Source organism: Centroberyx gerrardi, chromosome 22 (assembly GCF_048128805.1).
Source record: "Centroberyx gerrardi isolate f3 chromosome 22, fCenGer3.hap1.cur.20231027, whole genome shotgun sequence".
NCBI classification, from domain to species: domain Eukaryota; kingdom Metazoa; phylum Chordata; class Actinopteri; order Beryciformes; family Berycidae; genus Centroberyx; species Centroberyx gerrardi.
The window spans coordinates 10,752,986-10,770,907 of NC_136018.1; the positions used below are offsets into that span (position 1 = coordinate 10,752,986).

Sequence of the window (17,922 nt, forward strand, 5' to 3'; positions counted from 1 at the left end):
TTAAAGTAGATTTTATTGAGTTTAGGTTTATGAGAAAATTGGTTATTGACATATGGAAAGTCACAAGGAGCAGTAATTTTATTGGTGTACATCATCATCATTAGGTTTTGTTTGTTCATACAAACAAAACCTAATGATGTGAGGATGAGCTTGCAAGGACAGGACCAAGCACTGTACAAGAGGATCATGTCCGATCCACTTCTTTGACGTTCTTGCATGAAAACTGTATAGATTGGTTAAAAACTATTTAGGGCCCAACTGTCCTCACAAAACTGTGAGCACAACTGTCACATGCGCATCGTTTTAAAAACAACACAGACAGACACTTAAGGCATTTATGTTGGAGAGCCTGAGAGAGAAAAATATATGGATTGAAAGGTTACTGGTTACGGTACAAAACTAGGTGCTGTTGTAAGTAGCGATGGGTGGGTCTGTTCAAGGGCACAAGTCTCAAAACGGTGCAGAAGAGTTCTCATCTAAAAATCATTACCAATTTTTTTTTATTTGTACTGAATACCAAGAATTTCAGTTACAAAAAGCCATGAGCACTTAAAACTTGAATTACACCAACAGGCTGAAAAGTCATTTTGAAGTTTTCCTTTCCCCTCTGACCCTCGCAACCAAATGCCACTACATATCTACACAGACCTATCAAGAGTTTATTCAAAGTGGAGCACAGTTATTGCCTTATGGAGACACAATTTGTCTGCGTTGCATCCTCAAAACAAGTGCCGGTTTTTGACCTTAGTACATTCACTCAAAAGGACACAAAATCTTGAATTGTGTTTGAAAATGATCAAATAATCCATGATGGGTGTGCCTTAACCTCAAGAATTATACTCAATGCCATTCTCAATTTCAGGAGCTGCCGCTATGCTACTAGATATCCAATGTTGTGATATCTTGTGGTAGCTCTACCTGTCCACAGAGGGTGGGAGTGGAGGGTGGGGCTCTAACGTTGTGACACCAAGGACGGGGGACACTAATGTCCCCGTTTTTGGGGAACATGACATGGTTGTGTGGCGATTGGCCGTCCCCCATCACTGAGCCTTCTCAGACATGGCGGCAGCTGCTTCCCTCTCTCTCTGGAGTTCCTCCTTCCATCTGGCTTTCTTCTCCATGTTCTGGCCGGTTAGGGACTCGTGCCTGCCTGCAGCCTGGAGCCAAAGTGGGAGAAATTACAGGTGAGATGTGCATCTGACAAAAAAGTTCCAGAAAACACTGCTGAAACCATTAGCGATTTAATATATAATTCAAGAAACGTGATTGCTAATAATTCAGGTAGGTTCACTGTGCCACCTAAGACATTGTCAGGCAATGCACACACACACATTTTAAAACAATCAGGATTTTACCTAATATTAAACCTGCAAATACTTACATTTACAACTTTAACATTTAGTTCTTGGCTCTGTAGACCAAAACGATGTATTCCCATGAGACAACTGCGATAAACACCCAAATTTCTCACCCAAATTGAGATAATCACCCAAAATTTCCCCCCTTGTCAACCGACACTGGAGAATACCGATGCATGCACACAAAATGCATTCACCGACTACTGGGACTCACCCGTTTGCCCAGGAAGACCATCACCAGACAGGCTACTATTGTTGTCACCATCATCCCATAGCAGGCTTTCACTCTGACTCTGTTTCTGGCAGCATCAAGCATTTCAAACCTGCAGCACAGACACGTGTACAAATGTTAGCATGGCCAAATACATTGAAAACCAGTATTCTTATTAATAGTTGGTAATAACATGGTAATACCAGTAGTGCTCCAATCTCTGTAGGCCTTTTCTATCTTCTATCTCTTATGTCTAAATTTAAAATCATCAACAATACAATTTAGTCATCTGAGGCTCATTATTTTAAGTCATTTTGAGTATGGGAGGTAGAGGGTCTGTAGTCTGTATGCGTGACAATCAGGTCTTTTATCAAGACAGCAGACTAGTTCTGTGATCTCCTCCCTGATGCCAGGAACCAGACTAATTACCTCCAGCTACAAACACAGACCTTGTTTGAACTACAGCTGTCCTGAAAGACCAGCTACACCCAGTGACACCACTCAACCAATTAGCTGGCTCTGTGCTTATGATGTAACTGAACTAAATCATGCAGAGTGCCAATCAGACGCAAATGTGCAGGGAGAGTCTGCTATAAACAGGAAGTGTCTACTTACGACACAAGCTCTGGTATCTGGTCTGTCGTCTTGAAGCGTCCAGACCAGAGCAAAATCCTCTTGTCCATCTCTGAAGGCCTGTAGCCTGGGACTTTGAACCCAAGACGAGGTGCTGCTATACGGAAAACACACATGTAGGGGAAAACAAAACAAAGTCTAAATCCACTACACCAACAAAAACAGACAGTAAATCCACATCCCTAACAAAGAACGGAGACTGAAGAGACGTTCAATTTCACATGCTCTGGTCATTAGCTCGGTCACCCCACTGTGACCCCACTTCCTGTGTTCCTCCCTCCTTAGGGACAGTTAGGTGAACTTTCACCCAGTTACTATGGCAACAACAAGCACCCCTTGATGTGCGAAATCCTCTGCAGAGAAAGGCAAAAACGTGCTCTGACAATCAGTACTGAGGAGAAGTGTTTTATTTCTCTGACCTGACTGAAAAAACACTTTCACCAGTTAAGTTGTTTATAGACAAAACAAACATTTAGATGTGACAGTAATTTCACACCAGTGGGTATGGGCCATTCCCCATGTCAGTATAAATCTAATCAATAGCAAGAAAGTCATTTCTAAGTTTATATACAAATAATCTGTATTCTCAGAAGTATAGGGAGCAGAGGTGTCCTAGATTAGAAGTGAAAGCAGCAAAGAAGTTCTGTGATTGAACTGGATCAGTGTGATTAAGTCTCTCACCAGGGGACAACAGCACGTCCCGGGGTGAGGTGTGGTGTACGTGTGAGATAGGGATGCACCGATACCGATACTGGTATCGGTATCGGTGCCGATACCAGGCTAAAATGGAATATCGGTATCGGAGATTTTACCCAAGACTAAAATCTGATACCGGAAGCCATGAGTAACATGTAAGAAATAAAAGCAAACTGTCTTGATTTTATGCATTTGTGGCACGTAGAAGCCTGTATTTCTCAAACAGTGGGAAAAACAAGGATTTTATCTCAATAATTTTGTCCATTGACCCCAAACTAAGGAAGTAAGCCTGCACTGTTCAGTAAAAGTAATGGATCGGATCGGTACTCAGTATCGGCCGATACTTAAACTTTCATACTCGTAATCGGTATCGGCATTGAAAAAGTGGCATCGGTGCATCCCTAGTGTGAGAGACAAAGATAGAGACAGAATCAGTCTGTCTGTGAGCCAAACCCCTACCTTGTGCTGGGGCTGGAGGCTGAGGCTCGGCTTTTCCCTCCTGCGGTTTATTGCACATCGTCCTGCGACTCCCTGTCTCCATAACCTGCCTGCGCCACTGACCTGTGGAGAGAACAAACACAAAAAAAACAAGGAAGTGTTGGATCTGTACATGCAACTTGAGCAACACCTCAGGAGAATCTCACATTTCATGATTCATGTCAAAATCTCACAACTACAACAACCACATACACTTTTATTGCCAATGAAACGTTAACATGCTGAAACATTTGGGTATTTTTTAATAGGTACATGACAAACTACCTTCATGACCTAGCAGCAATCAAAAAGATAATAACCATGAACATGAAGACACCATCATAAAAAAAGATGGGCATGGCCAATGGGCTGCCAACTTTCAGAGTAAGACAAAGGTATACCAGGTTTACAGTGGTTATATTAACGTTGAATAAAAAGTTATCTTAGGTGAAATTGCTTTAGTAAAGCATTCTAAAATGTGATCATCATACAATCAAACCTGAACATCAATTACAAATTTCACAACACGGGAAGTGCCAATCAGTAATCACCTGGCATGACACACCCCTCTCTGGGCTAAACAAATTTATTACAGGTCAGTGAAGCAATCTGAACACTGTAGAATCATTTAATCTAACTAGTTAACTTACAAACAGTCAAACAACACAAGAGGGTACAACAGCCAGATGTATTTGGTCGCCTGTAAATCACTCCACCTGACAAACTATTGTCCCACCTGGAAACGGTACTGTTAGCAAGTGGTAGTTGAGTACACATTGTGCCAGCTAATTATAAATCCAAAAACAACACGGAAATCGCAAAGTTAACGTTACTAACCTATGAAGCTGCGAGTGGCAAGGCGAGATTTGATGAAATTCATCTTCGTGGTGATGTAAATAAGAATCAACCAGTGTATTACGCCATGAAATCGCGCCGAAAAGCTGAAATTTCCCTGTCAGCTGTTGAAAGTCAAGTAGCTACGCTGCACGTCTGTTTCCAAATACCGAGCTGGGAACAGGACCCCGTCAGATAAGTACAGGAGGCTGTGCCGTCTGCCTGATCAAAATGCATGCAGGCAACCCATGAGGCAGCCTCATCAGTTGGTACAACTGAGATCTCTTTATCACACATCAACAACAGAGACAGTAGCTAACATATAGCCATAGGAAACCGCCTGTACCTTTTTACTGGCCTGACAATTTACCTGTCATAGGTAGCTGCTCGGGCTTTAATGGCATAGTTTACTCAAATATAGACATCTTTTTTGCTGTAAATAGTTCTGAGACAAACATATTAGATATAGCATTGAATGCGATAAGTATAACGTTTGATTCTATAGAGGTCGCAATTATTATTTATCCAGACTGAGAAGCATTACATTCAGGCACAGTTATTTGTCGTTGACAGGGTGGAGAGGACCTTGCAGTCCAGTATGGCGGCGCCCGGTGGAACTTTAAACTGTGAGGACTTTTCAATGTTTCAGGTAATTGCACTGCGGTATTAATTCAAGTGACTGTGTCATGAAATGGCATGCATCCGAATAGAAACGTCTCGGGATTTAACAGGTTGTGTCGTTTATTTGTCGTGTAATCAGCTGAATGAGTGACCCCTTCTGTCTACAAATGCTCCCAGTCTGGACTAAGAGTTCAAGGTGCTAACGTTAGGTTGGATAACTAGTAGTCACAAGACAAGGAAGCTTGGTTGTTGTCGCTTTCCATTGAACAGTTACACCGTAATAGGTTTCCAGATAAAAACAACTGACAATTTGATGCCTAATTTGTTGAAGTAGTTTCTATAAAATGGTTTATAAACTACTTTGCCTTACACAATACAGTCTGCAGTGATCTGAGCTCTCTTCAGTGGGCTCAGGTTTACCTCTGCCCCAGGATAATTCGCTTTACCGCTGTAACTAGTGGCACCAGAGGTGAAAACTAATATGATTTTAAATTGAGCAGAAAGCTAACTCTGGAAAACCTGCATTTGCATCTTGTGTTCACAGAAAAACAGCTACACATTTGAATCAAGTTCAAGTGTGTTTATTTGTCAGCATACACAGGGTAAACAGTGCAATGAAATGCTTGTATGCTGGGTCCTCTCAGTATAAAAAAAAAATAGGAATATATATTTCACAAACCTGGATAAAGAATTAAAATAAACAGAAGTTAAGAGGAAAATAAAGCATAAGAACATAATTATGTTTAAGTTCCTTAGTGGAAAAGGGAATAATGTAGTGCAAGTTATGGCTAGTGCAGTGAAGTCACATAGTGTCATAGTGTTTGTAAAGTGTTTGAGTGTCCATAGTAAACAAGAGTGAAGGTGTCAAATCCCTGTTCAGTGAAAACTACGTCTCTCTTGGCCTTCAAAACATCACTTGGATTGGATTGTGAAAGTTAATTCCGTTTGTTGATTTGTTTACTGGAGCTGCAGCTGCTGACTGTCTGTGTGTCCGTGTGTGTGTGTGTGTGTGTGTTCCTCAGGAGGTGCTGAAGGTGATGCGAACCATAGACGACCGCATCGTCCACGCCCTGAACACCACCGTGCCCACCGTCTCCTTCTCGGGTAAAGTGGACGCCACGCAGACATGCAAACAACTCTACGAATCGGTACGTTATGATTATCACTGCAGAAATAATGTGCATGGCTGGGTGTTTTCACCTGGATTGGATTGAACTGTACATGTTACAACTGGAAACCATAAGCAACTGAGGAATTGGAATTTGGAAAACCCTACAGGAAACTGAATTGGAATTGAATTGGAATTTCAGGAAGTTTTCTTACCACATAGCTGAGATTTCATGCAGTGCTGAATATCATAAAATGTTAAAGGTTTCTTTCAGGTGGTATTTGATGCATAACGTAATCATAATACATACATTATGATTGAATGTGTTTGATTTGTTTAACTGTCTTTTATTTGATTCATAATGTTGGATTTATAATGTTTAGCAAGTCATGTCAACCTCTCTTAGAAGTGGAATTTAATGGTTTAATTCTGTTTCCCGTCATTGCAATTCAATTCCAATTCTGTTTCCTTAGAGCTGGGTGACATTCCAATTCCAATTCCAACTCCAGGAATTGCATTTGGAATTTACCAAACGGCCCCAACTCTGCTTCCCAGTATTAAACTTAAACTGGTACTTGTGCTCGTAAACATTTCTTTCTCTCCGTGTATTGTGCAGATGATGGAGGCCCATCTGAGCAGAGACAAAGCTATCAAGGCATGTATAGCCCAAACATCTGATGTGGTGGGGCGGCTGCGTGAAGAACGGGCAAAAGACGGCGAGAACCTCGCGCTCATCAAACAGCTCAGGAAGGAGCAGACCAAAGTAATTCCTCTTCCTAACACTAGAGGGCGACAAACACCAAAAAGCTGCGAGATGTGAGCCAGACGAGAAAAGGGGAGCAAGACATTGAGATGATTTTCTTTACATGACTCATCAGTGAATCAAGTTTTGTTATCAGAAACATGGTTGCAGCAGATAGAAATGGATCTTGGACTTCGATTTTACAGTGTTTTGAGTAATGCACTGTGTTTTGTCTTCCTTGCTTCCAGCTAAAACTCATGCAGTCAGAGCTGAATGTTGAAGAAGTTGTCAATGACAGAAGTCTGAAGGTAAGACAGCAGTTATCAGTAGTAAATATACATAATTTGTGAGTGTCTCAGTCTTGAAAAGCATGGACCTTCTGACCCACAATCTCCTGTATATCCAATTTTAAATAATTACTAAAAATCCTGTAAAATCACCTATAATCCTGCATAAAGATAAAGGATTTTACACCAACTTTTTACACTGATCTTTCCTGTTTAGGTCTTCAGTGAAAGGTGCCGAATCCACTACAGGCCTCCTAAGGTGAAGTGATGGCTGTGTCTGGTGAGAAGAGCTGCTCCGCCCGAGGGCCGCGTCCAGACTGGAGCTGAAACTGTGAGCCGCCGCTGCGTCCCGACTCCAGGCTGTTCACCGCCCGGCCCGCTCTGACCTCTCTTCCCCCTTAGCTGTCACCCCTTATGACTATTGTATTGCGTTGCCACATTAACGCAAGACCACCTCTGTAAAACTGTCATCTCTGTGCTTCTTTTCTGACAAGCATTGATTTTTTTTAAAAAGATATTGAGATGTTTTCAAATGATCCCTGTTGTCTGTGATTTAAAGCCAAATCAGTTATTTGTGAGGCTGTTGTGTAAATCAATATTTTTTGCATAGAATACAGTCTGAGTGGTACAGTTTCATCCACTGCATGTCCTGACTTCATATACGGACAGGATGCCATTTTCTGTCTGTTACCTTACAAAAAGTCACATGTGAAAACCCACATGTAAATTCAGGAGATGTTTTCTGGACTCTGATGGTTTTCACATGTGAACAATTTTTCTCACATTGCATTCTGACGTTCCATGACAGTTTTTACTTAAGATGTAAAAACTTTTCAGTTTCTAGATGTTTTTTTTCCACGTGAACTTTTTTTTCACATTTTCACCTGCCATTAGATGTCAATATTTGTTTCACACGTGAAAACGTCATTTCACATGCAAAGAGACAATTCACAGATGAAAATGTCAATGGGACACGTTCACGTAGGAAAATCCACACATGTCCATAAAGCATATGTGCTTTGAATTAATGTGGGTTTTTACATGTGACGTTTTTGTAAGTGTTTGCACTTGGGGTCAGAGAACTTGTTACTGTCAGGAGGTTGGGGGAGCGGAGCTCAGCTTCGTGTGTCAGTATACTTCCTCCTTTTGGCTCATGTCTGCGCCCTGCCCATCCCTGTGTCATCCCAGATGTTTGCAAAAAAAGCATGATCGTTTCCTCCTCCAAGAGACTAGTCAGAATCACCTGATGATGAGTCAAGGAAGTGTTTCCATGGTGATTACAGCTTGTGATTGCAACATTTCAAACTGCTTGATCCAAGCATTGATTAGACTTGTGTTGGCTTGAGTTTAGAGGATTGCTTAAGTTGTTTTTGCTTAAGATGTTTTATGCTACAGTCCTGTGTTGAATTAGGTCAAGGGGATTGAATTGATTTCATTTGACTGATCTATAGTGTCAAACTTTTCCATTGTACTTCCTGCAAATATTTGTGCAGAAAGAGACAACAAAAAACACGAAATTGGTATAGTCCAATTAGAACAAAGAAGTAGAGGCAACCATGTTGTCTACAGTAATAATATTAATAATAATAAATAGCAATAATAATGATAATATAGTAAAGGTGTGTGAAAGCAGCTGAGTGCAGGCTCTAACTGTAATCAGCTGTTTTTATCCATGCTCCCAGTATATGATGTGTGTATAGACGGCAACATACCTCAAACATCTTTACAATGGAAAGTTTATACGGTTTTAAGAATAAGGACTATCAACAGTGAAGCAGACGCCATCTTAAATACATGAATGAATCACGTTCACCTCCCAATTTATCATTTTGGTTTGGATAATACGCTGTATAAACATACATTCTTCTTCTTGTCACACTGAACCACACCTACTGCACTGGTGTTGAACCATGTTTTTCTACTAAATCATAGTGACAGACTGATCAGAATGTAATGAGCCACAAAGATGTACAAGGGGTCGTTTGAGTTCAACATAATGTAAAAGGATAGTTATGTTTTCATGCTATGAATCCACAAGAGCATTATCTTTATGGCTGAATTTTAATACGGGTATCCGTCTAAAATATGTATTATGAAGGCATTTATATAGAATAGTATGCAGGTATGTGTCAGAAATGATCACAAAAGAACTTAAAAATGTCTTGTTTTTTCCAGCTTACATGGTAATACCTGGTTTAGTGAAAAGAGTAATGAAAATTCAAAGTTTTTGTGTGATAGCCTGAATTAACTGTAGGAGGAAGAGACAACAAAGAAATGTAGTCGGCAGTCGGCAAAATAGCATAACTTGTTTCAGTTCACATGGCAGTAACTATCTTGATTTGGTAAGAGTAACATTGTGGAAACACATTTTTTCAAGAGGTTTTTGTGGCTTCAAGTTCAGCAAGCAGGAGAGCCTGAACCTGATGAGTCATGTGTCAGGCATTCATGAGTGTGTAGCTTAGCGAAGGCCGGTGATTCCCAACCCCTTACTGGCAACTCAGTCTGATGTGTAGGAGTGAGGAATTAACTGCATGTGACACAACACACAAGGCGGACTGGAATGGCTTCACAAAGGGATTTTATCTGAAGCTGCACAATACAAAAAAATCAATCATCTGCCATGTGAAAGATAAACAAACAACTGTCAGATGTAGTCGAGACTTCATCTGAGGACAAAGAATACGCTTGAGTCTGTTTGAGTTGACTATCCAAAAATATCTTTCACACAGTGTGCTGACTGACATCGATTCATCACCGTGTCGCCATTCAAAAACATTTTCAGTCGGGTATCGCAGAAGAAAAACAACTGTGAATCATAACAAATCTCATTTCGTGATACATTTTTTTTATTAATACCGTACAAAATAGTTCATTCAACTCACTCCCTCCCAATACTGAACATCCCCATCCATAGCCTATGTTATAAAGCACTGGCAATGGAAACATTACTGTAACGTTGTGTATTATAATCCAGGACACAGAAGCAGTGCATTTTGACAGGAGACCTGCAGGCACTGAGGGTTTGAAACAGGCCAGACTTTGTTGTGTGGTCCTGTTAGAAATATAGAATGGGGTCGTGTTCGCTCTTGGACTCCTGCACATCGTTCAGCTTTGCTTCTCTTCCATGACATGGGAGTGCCTGGAACACACGCAGGTGGACATGATCGTCTCCTCCTACATGGACCTGCAGCACAGAGACAGGAAAGTGTGACATCCAACTTCACTGAACAAAAATGTTAACGCAACATGCAACGATTTTCAAGATTTTACTTGGTTACAGTTCATATAAGACAATCATTTGAGAGAAATTCTGGGCAAAGGAGAAATACCAACAGGGATGTAAACAAAGTTGTGCACAAGATTTGAAAGAAATGTGATAATTTAACTCGTGAAGCATGGGACCAAAACTTTACATGTTGCATTCATATTTTTGTTATAAAAATATATTTGACTTGACCTTGACTGATATTTGACCTGTTTTACAGTGAACGTGTTCCCTGTTCTGCTATGAATCACTTTTGGTGCTGAGTGGTCATCAAGAGAATCAACGCCCAGATTAATTGCCCCGAGAGGAGAGTGAACATAAATGGGCAAGTCTGAATGTCAGTAGTCTGAATGAAGTAAATCCAACGGGTGATACGGAAGTGACAGACATTTGAGGCGATCCAGCAGTTTTTAAGCATCTCGCGGTGTTAATTACCTTGATGAAGTAGTTGGTTCCAGCCACAACCTGACTCTTGAAGGACTTGGCTTTGAAAACCTCATAGGTCTTCCCTGTTTTCTCCTCTACGTGAGGCTTCATCTGTTATGTATGAGAGGGAAATAACACTGGGATGAAATGCAAGCCCGAGTATTGAGTGTAGGCTAACTCTTAAACTCAAAAGAAGGTAAAAGTCTAAGTGTAATATTTCACTTTCAGGAAATCATAACTGGTGCCAGCTGATTTGCAGTGTAGCCTCGCTAAGCTACGCACATTAGCCTGTGAGGGAATACTGTTATCCACCTACCTGCTCACAGATCTTGTGAACCTCGTCGTTGGCATCCTTCACCTCACCGATCCCTCCACACATAGACATGGTGATGAATTGAAGTGAAGAAATAAAACCGACTTCTTCTTCTTCCTGTTCTTATAGAAGTTGCGCTTCTCTTTCAGCAGAGGCGTTCCAGTTCAATACGTGGATCATATGACTCTGTTGTGGAGCGAACCATCGGCTCAGGGGGGGGTTTGCTCTAATAAACCGTGTCACAAACCAACAATACAGCGCGTGAGGACCATATATTATAAATAGACACAAACTGAAATTTCTTATTTCTATTGTCATATACATATTTAGATCACAAAGGGAAATAATGGAAAATAATTGTGGGATGTTTCACTCTGTACCCTCTGTAGAGACAGGGTGGGTCGGTCCGAGGCGTGGCTGTGTTTGGATGACAGCTGACTGACTGTAGACAACAAAAGCTGCACCTAAATGAATGGAAACAATAGCGCAGGTTTATAAACTACTGTATAACATGGGCCATTGGATTAGGCTAAAAAGACTAGACAGCTTTCTCATACAAAATTGTGCACGGTTTGTCGTCCAGACCCCTTCAGCAATACAGGCTCAGTCAGTTATCTTTTAAATCACTTCTCTAAATGCATTTTACAGACCACGGTGTGCTTATAATAGTTTCGTTTTACGCGTTTATTCTTCTCAAACTAGGCTAATTCATGTCTAATATTTTGTTAAATATCTTATTTGCCTTTGAAATTAATGTATGTGTTTTGTTATCCTTCATTCAGTTGTATTTTGTTATTATTTCTTTATAGAGAAACCACAACCATAACATCCAGTTGTTATTGCATGAGCACTGGAATACCTGTATGTGTTGCTACAAAAGGAGAAGTAAAGAAAGGAAGTAAACCGCATATCTACCTCTCTCAGCCCTGTATTTATCCATACTCTGGGAAACGTGGCCTTAAGTGGTGTTCTGGCCGACACCCCGGGGTGAACCTAGTGACAAGCACCGAACTAGCGCCCAGTCTGAGCAAATTATTATTATCTCCACTACAGCCTTTATTTATAATCGTTTTGTTGTCTGTAAACCTTTTTTTTCAATCTCAGTTTAATATAAAACTGTAGCCAATCATTACTATTCAGTGCGGCAGGGGGTTTGCTGGAGGGACATGGAGGGAGATATGAAGGTGTTATAACAGCAAAACACCTGAGAACTTGCGTGTTGGAATTTATATTCACACACCGTGTCCTAAATTTTCATTCACAGAAAAGATTTACAAATTTGTCAGTCAATATTCTAATGAATGGAATAGAAGCTGCAAACTTGTGATATGATGTGTGTGTGTCGTTTGCTGATAAAGCAACATTAACTATTGCTATCTGAATAGCCTGCTGGTGATGCAGATGAAAAGTTTTGGTAAGAGGTGTGACTGAGGATGGCAGCAACACGAATCGTATACTTGGGCTAGTCTGGTAAATCTCTAAAGAAGAAGAAGAAGAAGAAGACCGTCCAGCAGAGGGCGGTCGCGGGCGGCAGACAGAGATGAAACCCCAGAATAATCTTCAGCACGGCGCACTCGTCTTCATCATGTTGTCCTGTGTGCTGTCGCGGAGTTTCTGTCAGGTCGTCTCCGGGGTGAACCGCACGTCTTCCCCGACCCGTGGTTTGCTCTGGCGGGCTTTTGCAACCTCCAGTGCAAAGTACGGCGCAGCATCCGACAGCGGTAAAGATATTTCCTGATTTATGTTCTGCTGAAAAACCACCCACCTTAATATTCCTATAGGGATTTGTAGTGAGTCGTAGTGAGTTTATAGGGACTTTATCGTGCTTTAAATCCAGAGTTCTGCCTCTGCATCCACTGCCTACATTTTGAAGATGAATGTAGGCCTATCTCCTTTGTTTCTCATGTGTTATATGTGAGGAACAGAGAGTTTGGTTGACTGGGGCATTTTCGTTTGAGGTGTTCAACAATGGCCTGTCATTGTGTTGAGGAAAAGCCCAGTTCAGCCTCTGAGGACAGTTATCCCATCAGACAAGAGCAAGAGCAACACTGACCAGCACTAGATATTAGGTTTAGCAAGACTTAACATTTAAATCTATGGAGGGTGAGTTGAAATTTTCACACCTGTCCAACAGGTATCATCCTAGGACCTGATATGGCATCGGGTCAAATGTGTGTGTGTATGGATTCATAGTAAAAAGGCTTAAAATCTTTTGTGTTTCCTCTATCTCAGATTCAGTGGTGACCTATGAGCAGCTGAAGTCCATGCTGTCCAACCATAATATTCAGCTGTTCGATGTCCGAAATCCTGATGAATTCCAGGCTGGGCGCATCCCAGACGCCGTCAACATCCCATGCAAGTGTTTACATACAACACAGATGTGCATAGAGTAACGTAGTGTGAGCTTCTGTGTGTTTTTACTATCATATTGTGTGTGTGTGTGTTTCAGTGGACCATCTGCAGGAATCTCTGAAGCTGTCTCCTGAGCACTTTAAGCTGATCTTTGAAGTGAAGACTCCTGGGAAAGACGATGACAACATAGTGTTTCACTGCCAAAGGGGCAACAGGAGCGCCAAAGCACTGGATATAGCCCGTCAGCTGGGCTTTAGCAGGTAAACTGTTCACGTATACATGAGCTATAGTCACTAGTCCAGTTATTATGTGGCCCTATAGAGACGTGTCCCGCGGGTCATGGTGAGCTATTGTGATGAGCAGAGGATAGTTATTGACTTCAGAGCGAATAAATGAAAGCGACTCTGCTCTTTAACCCTCTGGATTGGATTCCAGGCCAACTGAATTGGATTCCAATCAAGTTAGGAGGGTTCAGGGCAATTTGGACCTTGGTAAACCACATAATGGTCTGTGGTAGAGTCATCCAGACCTTTAAGTGGCACATTTTATGGGTTTGTTATTTAATTATTAATCTATATCCAACTCGGAGCCTGCCAGTATAGTACAAGGTCCATACAGCCCGCTAACCGGAGTAGATGGAAACAGAGAGTTGCTTTGTTATGTTGTACCTTGGATGACCTTTCAGTTGAAAAAATAAATAGTAAGAGACGATGCTATTCCCTTCTCTCTCTCTCTCTCTCTCTCTCTCTCTCTCTCTCTCTCTCTCTCTCTCAGGGCCAGACATTTTAAAGGAGGGTACAGTGAGTGGGCAGAGCATGAAGGAAAGTGAAACCGCAGCTAAAATCCGAATCTGGGGACTGAATTCTGAGCTCAAGGCCAGTCGAATATATTTATATTCATAAACATAAGACTCAGATAGACTGCAGAATACGATTGAAAGATAACAGCATCAGCAGCACACAGCGGCTATTTTAATTGATATTGATTGTTTACTTTATAAGTAAATGCCACTTTAATATCCTCTTAGAGGCCTAAATGGAATCGGTGCACATGTTGTCCTGCTACATTTTTGAGTTACTGATCTGACCCTTATATCAAGGTTTTCATATGGCACATATATCCATAAAGATTATTGATTGGTAGAGAACTGTGACTAATGTAAAAGTGCTTCATGTTGAATAAATCATCTGAAATTTTAACATGTCTTTGTATGTTTTTGTGGAAACATAGCTGGTGTGTGTGTGTGTGCGTGTGTGTGTGTGCGCGTGTGTGTGTGTGTGTGTGTGTGTGTGAGGGATACATAGTGATACCAAAGGGGCTTCATTGGTGACACACACTCTGACAGGTGACTACAATGCAGCCATTAGGCCAATAGATGGCAGCAGGATTTCAATCAACAGTGAAAAGGTTTATTTCCATTTTACAGCAGCGCTCTTTCTCATCACCGTTGTGTTGCCCTCAGGACTGACCTTCACCGCTGCTGTGCAAACCGGTATTAGGCTAGACAGGTATAGATCCTGTGACTTACAGCACAATCAGCACAAGGTCTTTACATCCCTCATTCAGTGATAAGGCAGATCCCAGGTCAGCTCACCCTCCACCTTTCTGTCCCGTCTCATCTGGTCTATTTGCAAAACAGCATCAGTACAGTAGGTGTGTGTGTGTGTATGAATGATTGCTCTGTTTAAGATCTGGGTGGGGGGTGCAGTGATCCATTGTGTTTTTGTAAAGCAGTTAGTCCTGATGATGATGTAGAAGATGTTAAAAAATATGACGATTTTCAGTGTTTTTGGGGTGTTTTATGTTTCTTACACAACTGACTCTGTTCCAAAGTAAATTTAGTCTTTATTCTTTGCATTATTTTTGTCTCCAGATTCCTGGGTGTTCAACTCTATCGTATGATAAATCACCAAGTGAGTGAGACAATAGCCTTTCCAGAAAACACACTTCCAGTTGCTGCCACCCATGTGGGATTGAGATTGATTTCCTGTGTGTTGTATAATGTAATGTATGCACTTGTTTTGAATGGCTGAACAAACCTCTTTCCACTGTAGTACCATCAAAAGTAACAAAAGAAAATCAGCATCCATATACTGTGTGTTATGGATCTCACACAATCAAGTCCCTCGCATTAACATCTCACAGTTCCAGCTGTGTGGATTCATGGCTGGTTTGTATCTGCACAGAAGATAGATATTTTGCCAATATGTTGCTCTGGAGCAAAAAAGGATGGGTCAAATTTCCAATGAGCCTCAAGGACATTTGGCCACTTTTGCATAAGTTAATCACCAACTGACTTGCTGAGAGATCACAGTGCAGGTTAGTGGTGAAAAATGACCAGTTAAGGCAGTTTGTCAGCTGCTGCCGTTCTACAGAACAGGCTTCATCAACCCCCTTCTGCTTGTAAAAATATACTTTAACACTTTGCAATAAAACCTACAGTGTGGCTGTTCTTGCGCTGTCTTTCATTTGTGAAAGATAAAAATATCCGGCAACTTGAGCCATATGGCCTTCATTTGCCTGTCAGCTGACTCAGCATATCTTAGACCATAATAATGCCATTATCAGGCTACTATAAAAATACTATCACATTATATAATAATATAATACAGTGCCGTGAAAGAGTGTTCTGCCCTTATTGGATTTTCTGCATTTTTGCACAGTTTTCACAATGAATTTGGTCAGATCTTTTGTGGGTTGGAATAGTTTATATGGAGTGTGAGAGAGAAAATAACACCAACGTCCTACTTTTCTCTTTGCTTTTGTACTGCACAGGGACTCTTGAAAGGCCCAAGGCTTTCACTCCTTATATTAAATCCCAGTACAGTCAGGAAATGGATAAAAATTCTGTCTAGATAGAGAAACAAACCACATTTAAACACAAAAGTGCCTGTTCACCCGAGGAGGACTGGATATCTGCGTTTAGAAAAATTGAGTTTCCTATTTTTCTTGGCTCCACTACCACACATGAGCTCGTCGTATCTTTTATCTGCATCGGATTTTCTCATTTCAGGTGTGAAAAGGAGCCACAGTATGTAATGATGTGGAGGCAGAACCACAGCGGCGGTGTGTCAGTCTACACATTTTCATATATAGACTCACACTGACCTGATTTACGCTCAGTAATAGCCTCGTTCCCAACAGGAGATGCTCTCTCATCTGTTCACACTAACAGTAGGCTAACTGTTTTATTAGGGTAACATTTCATGATTTTTTTTATGCGGATGACATTTAGAGCAAAGCACAGAAGGCTTAATCTGCACTCTTCAAGACTCCTGGGTCTTAGTCAGTCATATTCATGGATGTAGAGGCTATAAACCCACTTAAACTCTTTAGTCTTTTTATTAGCAGGATAGGATTTAAACGCCTTTTTAGGACCTAGATGCATATTATTCAGTAAGTAATTGCTTTAGCTTGAGGATATGGTCGTTGAGGGAAGAAAGAATAATGCTTTTTCTGAAAACATAACTGATTTTTCTTTATTAAGGTCATTGTTTGCCTGATCACGAGCGGAGGTCATAGTTTACCCACCTTTTGATTCACCACTACACCACTGTTCTGCTCGTACGCATCCAGGGCGCAAAGGGGGACACCTGACGTCTCCACACACGCGCCCCTTCAGTGGAGCTGAAAATCAAAGTATACAGGAGAATGTGTGTCACTGACGACCGTAGAATCGCAGCGATGGGAAAATCAACTTAAGTGAGTGAGCGGTTCAGCTGTGAGCCTGCCCCAGTCATAGCTGTCATCCTCGGGACGCTTCGCCTGTGCGCAATGGGCACGAGCGCTCCTCCGCTCCTGCTCGCCTTGCAGCGGTGGATACTGAGACCGGACAACTTTCACCTCTCCACGGATACGACGCGTTCCTCGATGGCATCTAATGAATTCCTCACTGGAAAACAGTAAAAGGTAGGCTACTTTTACTTTTTTTTTTTTTTTACTCTATTTTGCGTTTAAGAAAAAAGAAAAAAAAAAAGAAAAAAAAAAGCAGTCCAGGCTGTGCAAGCACCATCCAAACAGCCGACGCAAATGTGTTCTTGTTACAGCCTGTTTAGTCATTTAATTCCACTGTTCTGCTCTGTTCCAGTGTCTGTGGCTGTCAAATTGGTGTGTGCTGCTTTATTTGTTAATTGTTTTATTCAGAATGGGCTCGAATAGGTGCAGCTTGATAATTTGGGCAAATCGTTTTGGCGTAATTCCTTGTCAGTGTTTATTAGACTATAATTGACCCCAATTTTACTGGAAGCGTGTCGAAGGTGCACTTATCACAGAATTTAATGGAATTTCATGATTAAGGTCTGATTAAAGTCTGATTAAGTGGCGTCCAATTGAGATTCCCTGGCAGCTATGACAATTTTCCAGATAAAAATCAACAGGAAAAAAAAATGCAATCTGTCAGTTAGACCTCGTTCTTCTCCATGTAATTTGCCCGCAATTAACTAGCTGAAGTTGGGTTCATTATGATCCAAATACCAGTTCACTTATTCTGTGATACCCAATTTGTCTTTCAAAGCTTTGGCACTTACGCAATGTACAGTATCCCCCCCTCCCTACCAACCACCCACACACATATGCACACACATACGCACACACACACAT

The 17,922-nt window shown here is 41.3% G+C and overlaps 4 protein-coding genes across 5 annotated transcripts; 2 read left to right on the top strand and 2 right to left on the bottom strand.

Moving 5' to 3' along the window:
• Positions 1 to 55: 55 nt before the first annotated feature.
• fam162a (family with sequence similarity 162 member A) lies at positions 56 to 4,358 on the bottom strand. 2 transcript variants are annotated; one of them, XM_071913777.2, is made up of 5 exons: positions 4,213 to 4,358; positions 3,358 to 3,459; positions 2,185 to 2,296; positions 1,573 to 1,681; positions 56 to 1,157 (listed from the first exon to the last, which is right to left on the bottom strand). In XM_071913777.2, the coding sequence occupies exons 1-5, from the start codon at positions 4,253 to 4,255 to the stop codon at positions 1,041 to 1,043; spliced, it is 483 nt and encodes a 160-aa protein (XP_071769878.1). In that variant the 5' UTR covers positions 4,256 to 4,358; the 3' UTR covers positions 56 to 1,040. The 2 variants fall into 2 exon arrangements, with proteins under 2 accessions (XP_071769878.1, XP_071769877.1); XM_071913776.2 differs by having other exon boundaries at positions 2,185 to 2,299.
• Positions 4,359 to 4,787: 429 nt separating this feature from the next.
• mix23 (mitochondrial matrix import factor 23) lies at positions 4,788 to 9,034 on the top strand. Its single transcript, XM_071913784.2, has 5 exons — positions 4,788 to 4,858; positions 5,853 to 5,978; positions 6,555 to 6,701; positions 6,929 to 6,988; positions 7,185 to 9,034. Exons 1-5 carry the CDS (start codon positions 4,808 to 4,810, stop codon positions 7,233 to 7,235), a joined length of 435 nt encoding a protein of 144 aa, XP_071769885.1. The 5' UTR covers positions 4,788 to 4,807; the 3' UTR covers positions 7,236 to 9,034.
• Positions 9,035 to 9,792: 758 nt separating this feature from the next.
• Positions 9,793 to 11,134, bottom strand: LOC139923070 (cystatin-B-like). Its single transcript, XM_071913770.2, has 3 exons — positions 10,975 to 11,134; positions 10,668 to 10,769; positions 9,793 to 10,151 (listed from the first exon to the last, which is right to left on the bottom strand). Exons 1-3 carry the CDS (start codon positions 11,041 to 11,043, stop codon positions 10,023 to 10,025), a joined length of 300 nt encoding a protein of 99 aa, XP_071769871.2. The 5' UTR covers positions 11,044 to 11,134; the 3' UTR covers positions 9,793 to 10,022.
• Positions 11,135 to 12,493: 1,359 nt separating this feature from the next.
• LOC139923089 (thiosulfate:glutathione sulfurtransferase) lies at positions 12,494 to 14,522 on the top strand. The gene is made up of 4 exons (XM_071913792.2): positions 12,494 to 12,692; positions 13,204 to 13,326; positions 13,421 to 13,583; positions 14,098 to 14,522. Exons 1-4 carry the CDS (start codon positions 12,512 to 12,514, stop codon positions 14,150 to 14,152), a joined length of 522 nt encoding a protein of 173 aa, XP_071769893.2. The 5' UTR covers positions 12,494 to 12,511; the 3' UTR covers positions 14,153 to 14,522.
• Positions 14,523 to 17,922: the final 3,400 nt, after the last annotated feature.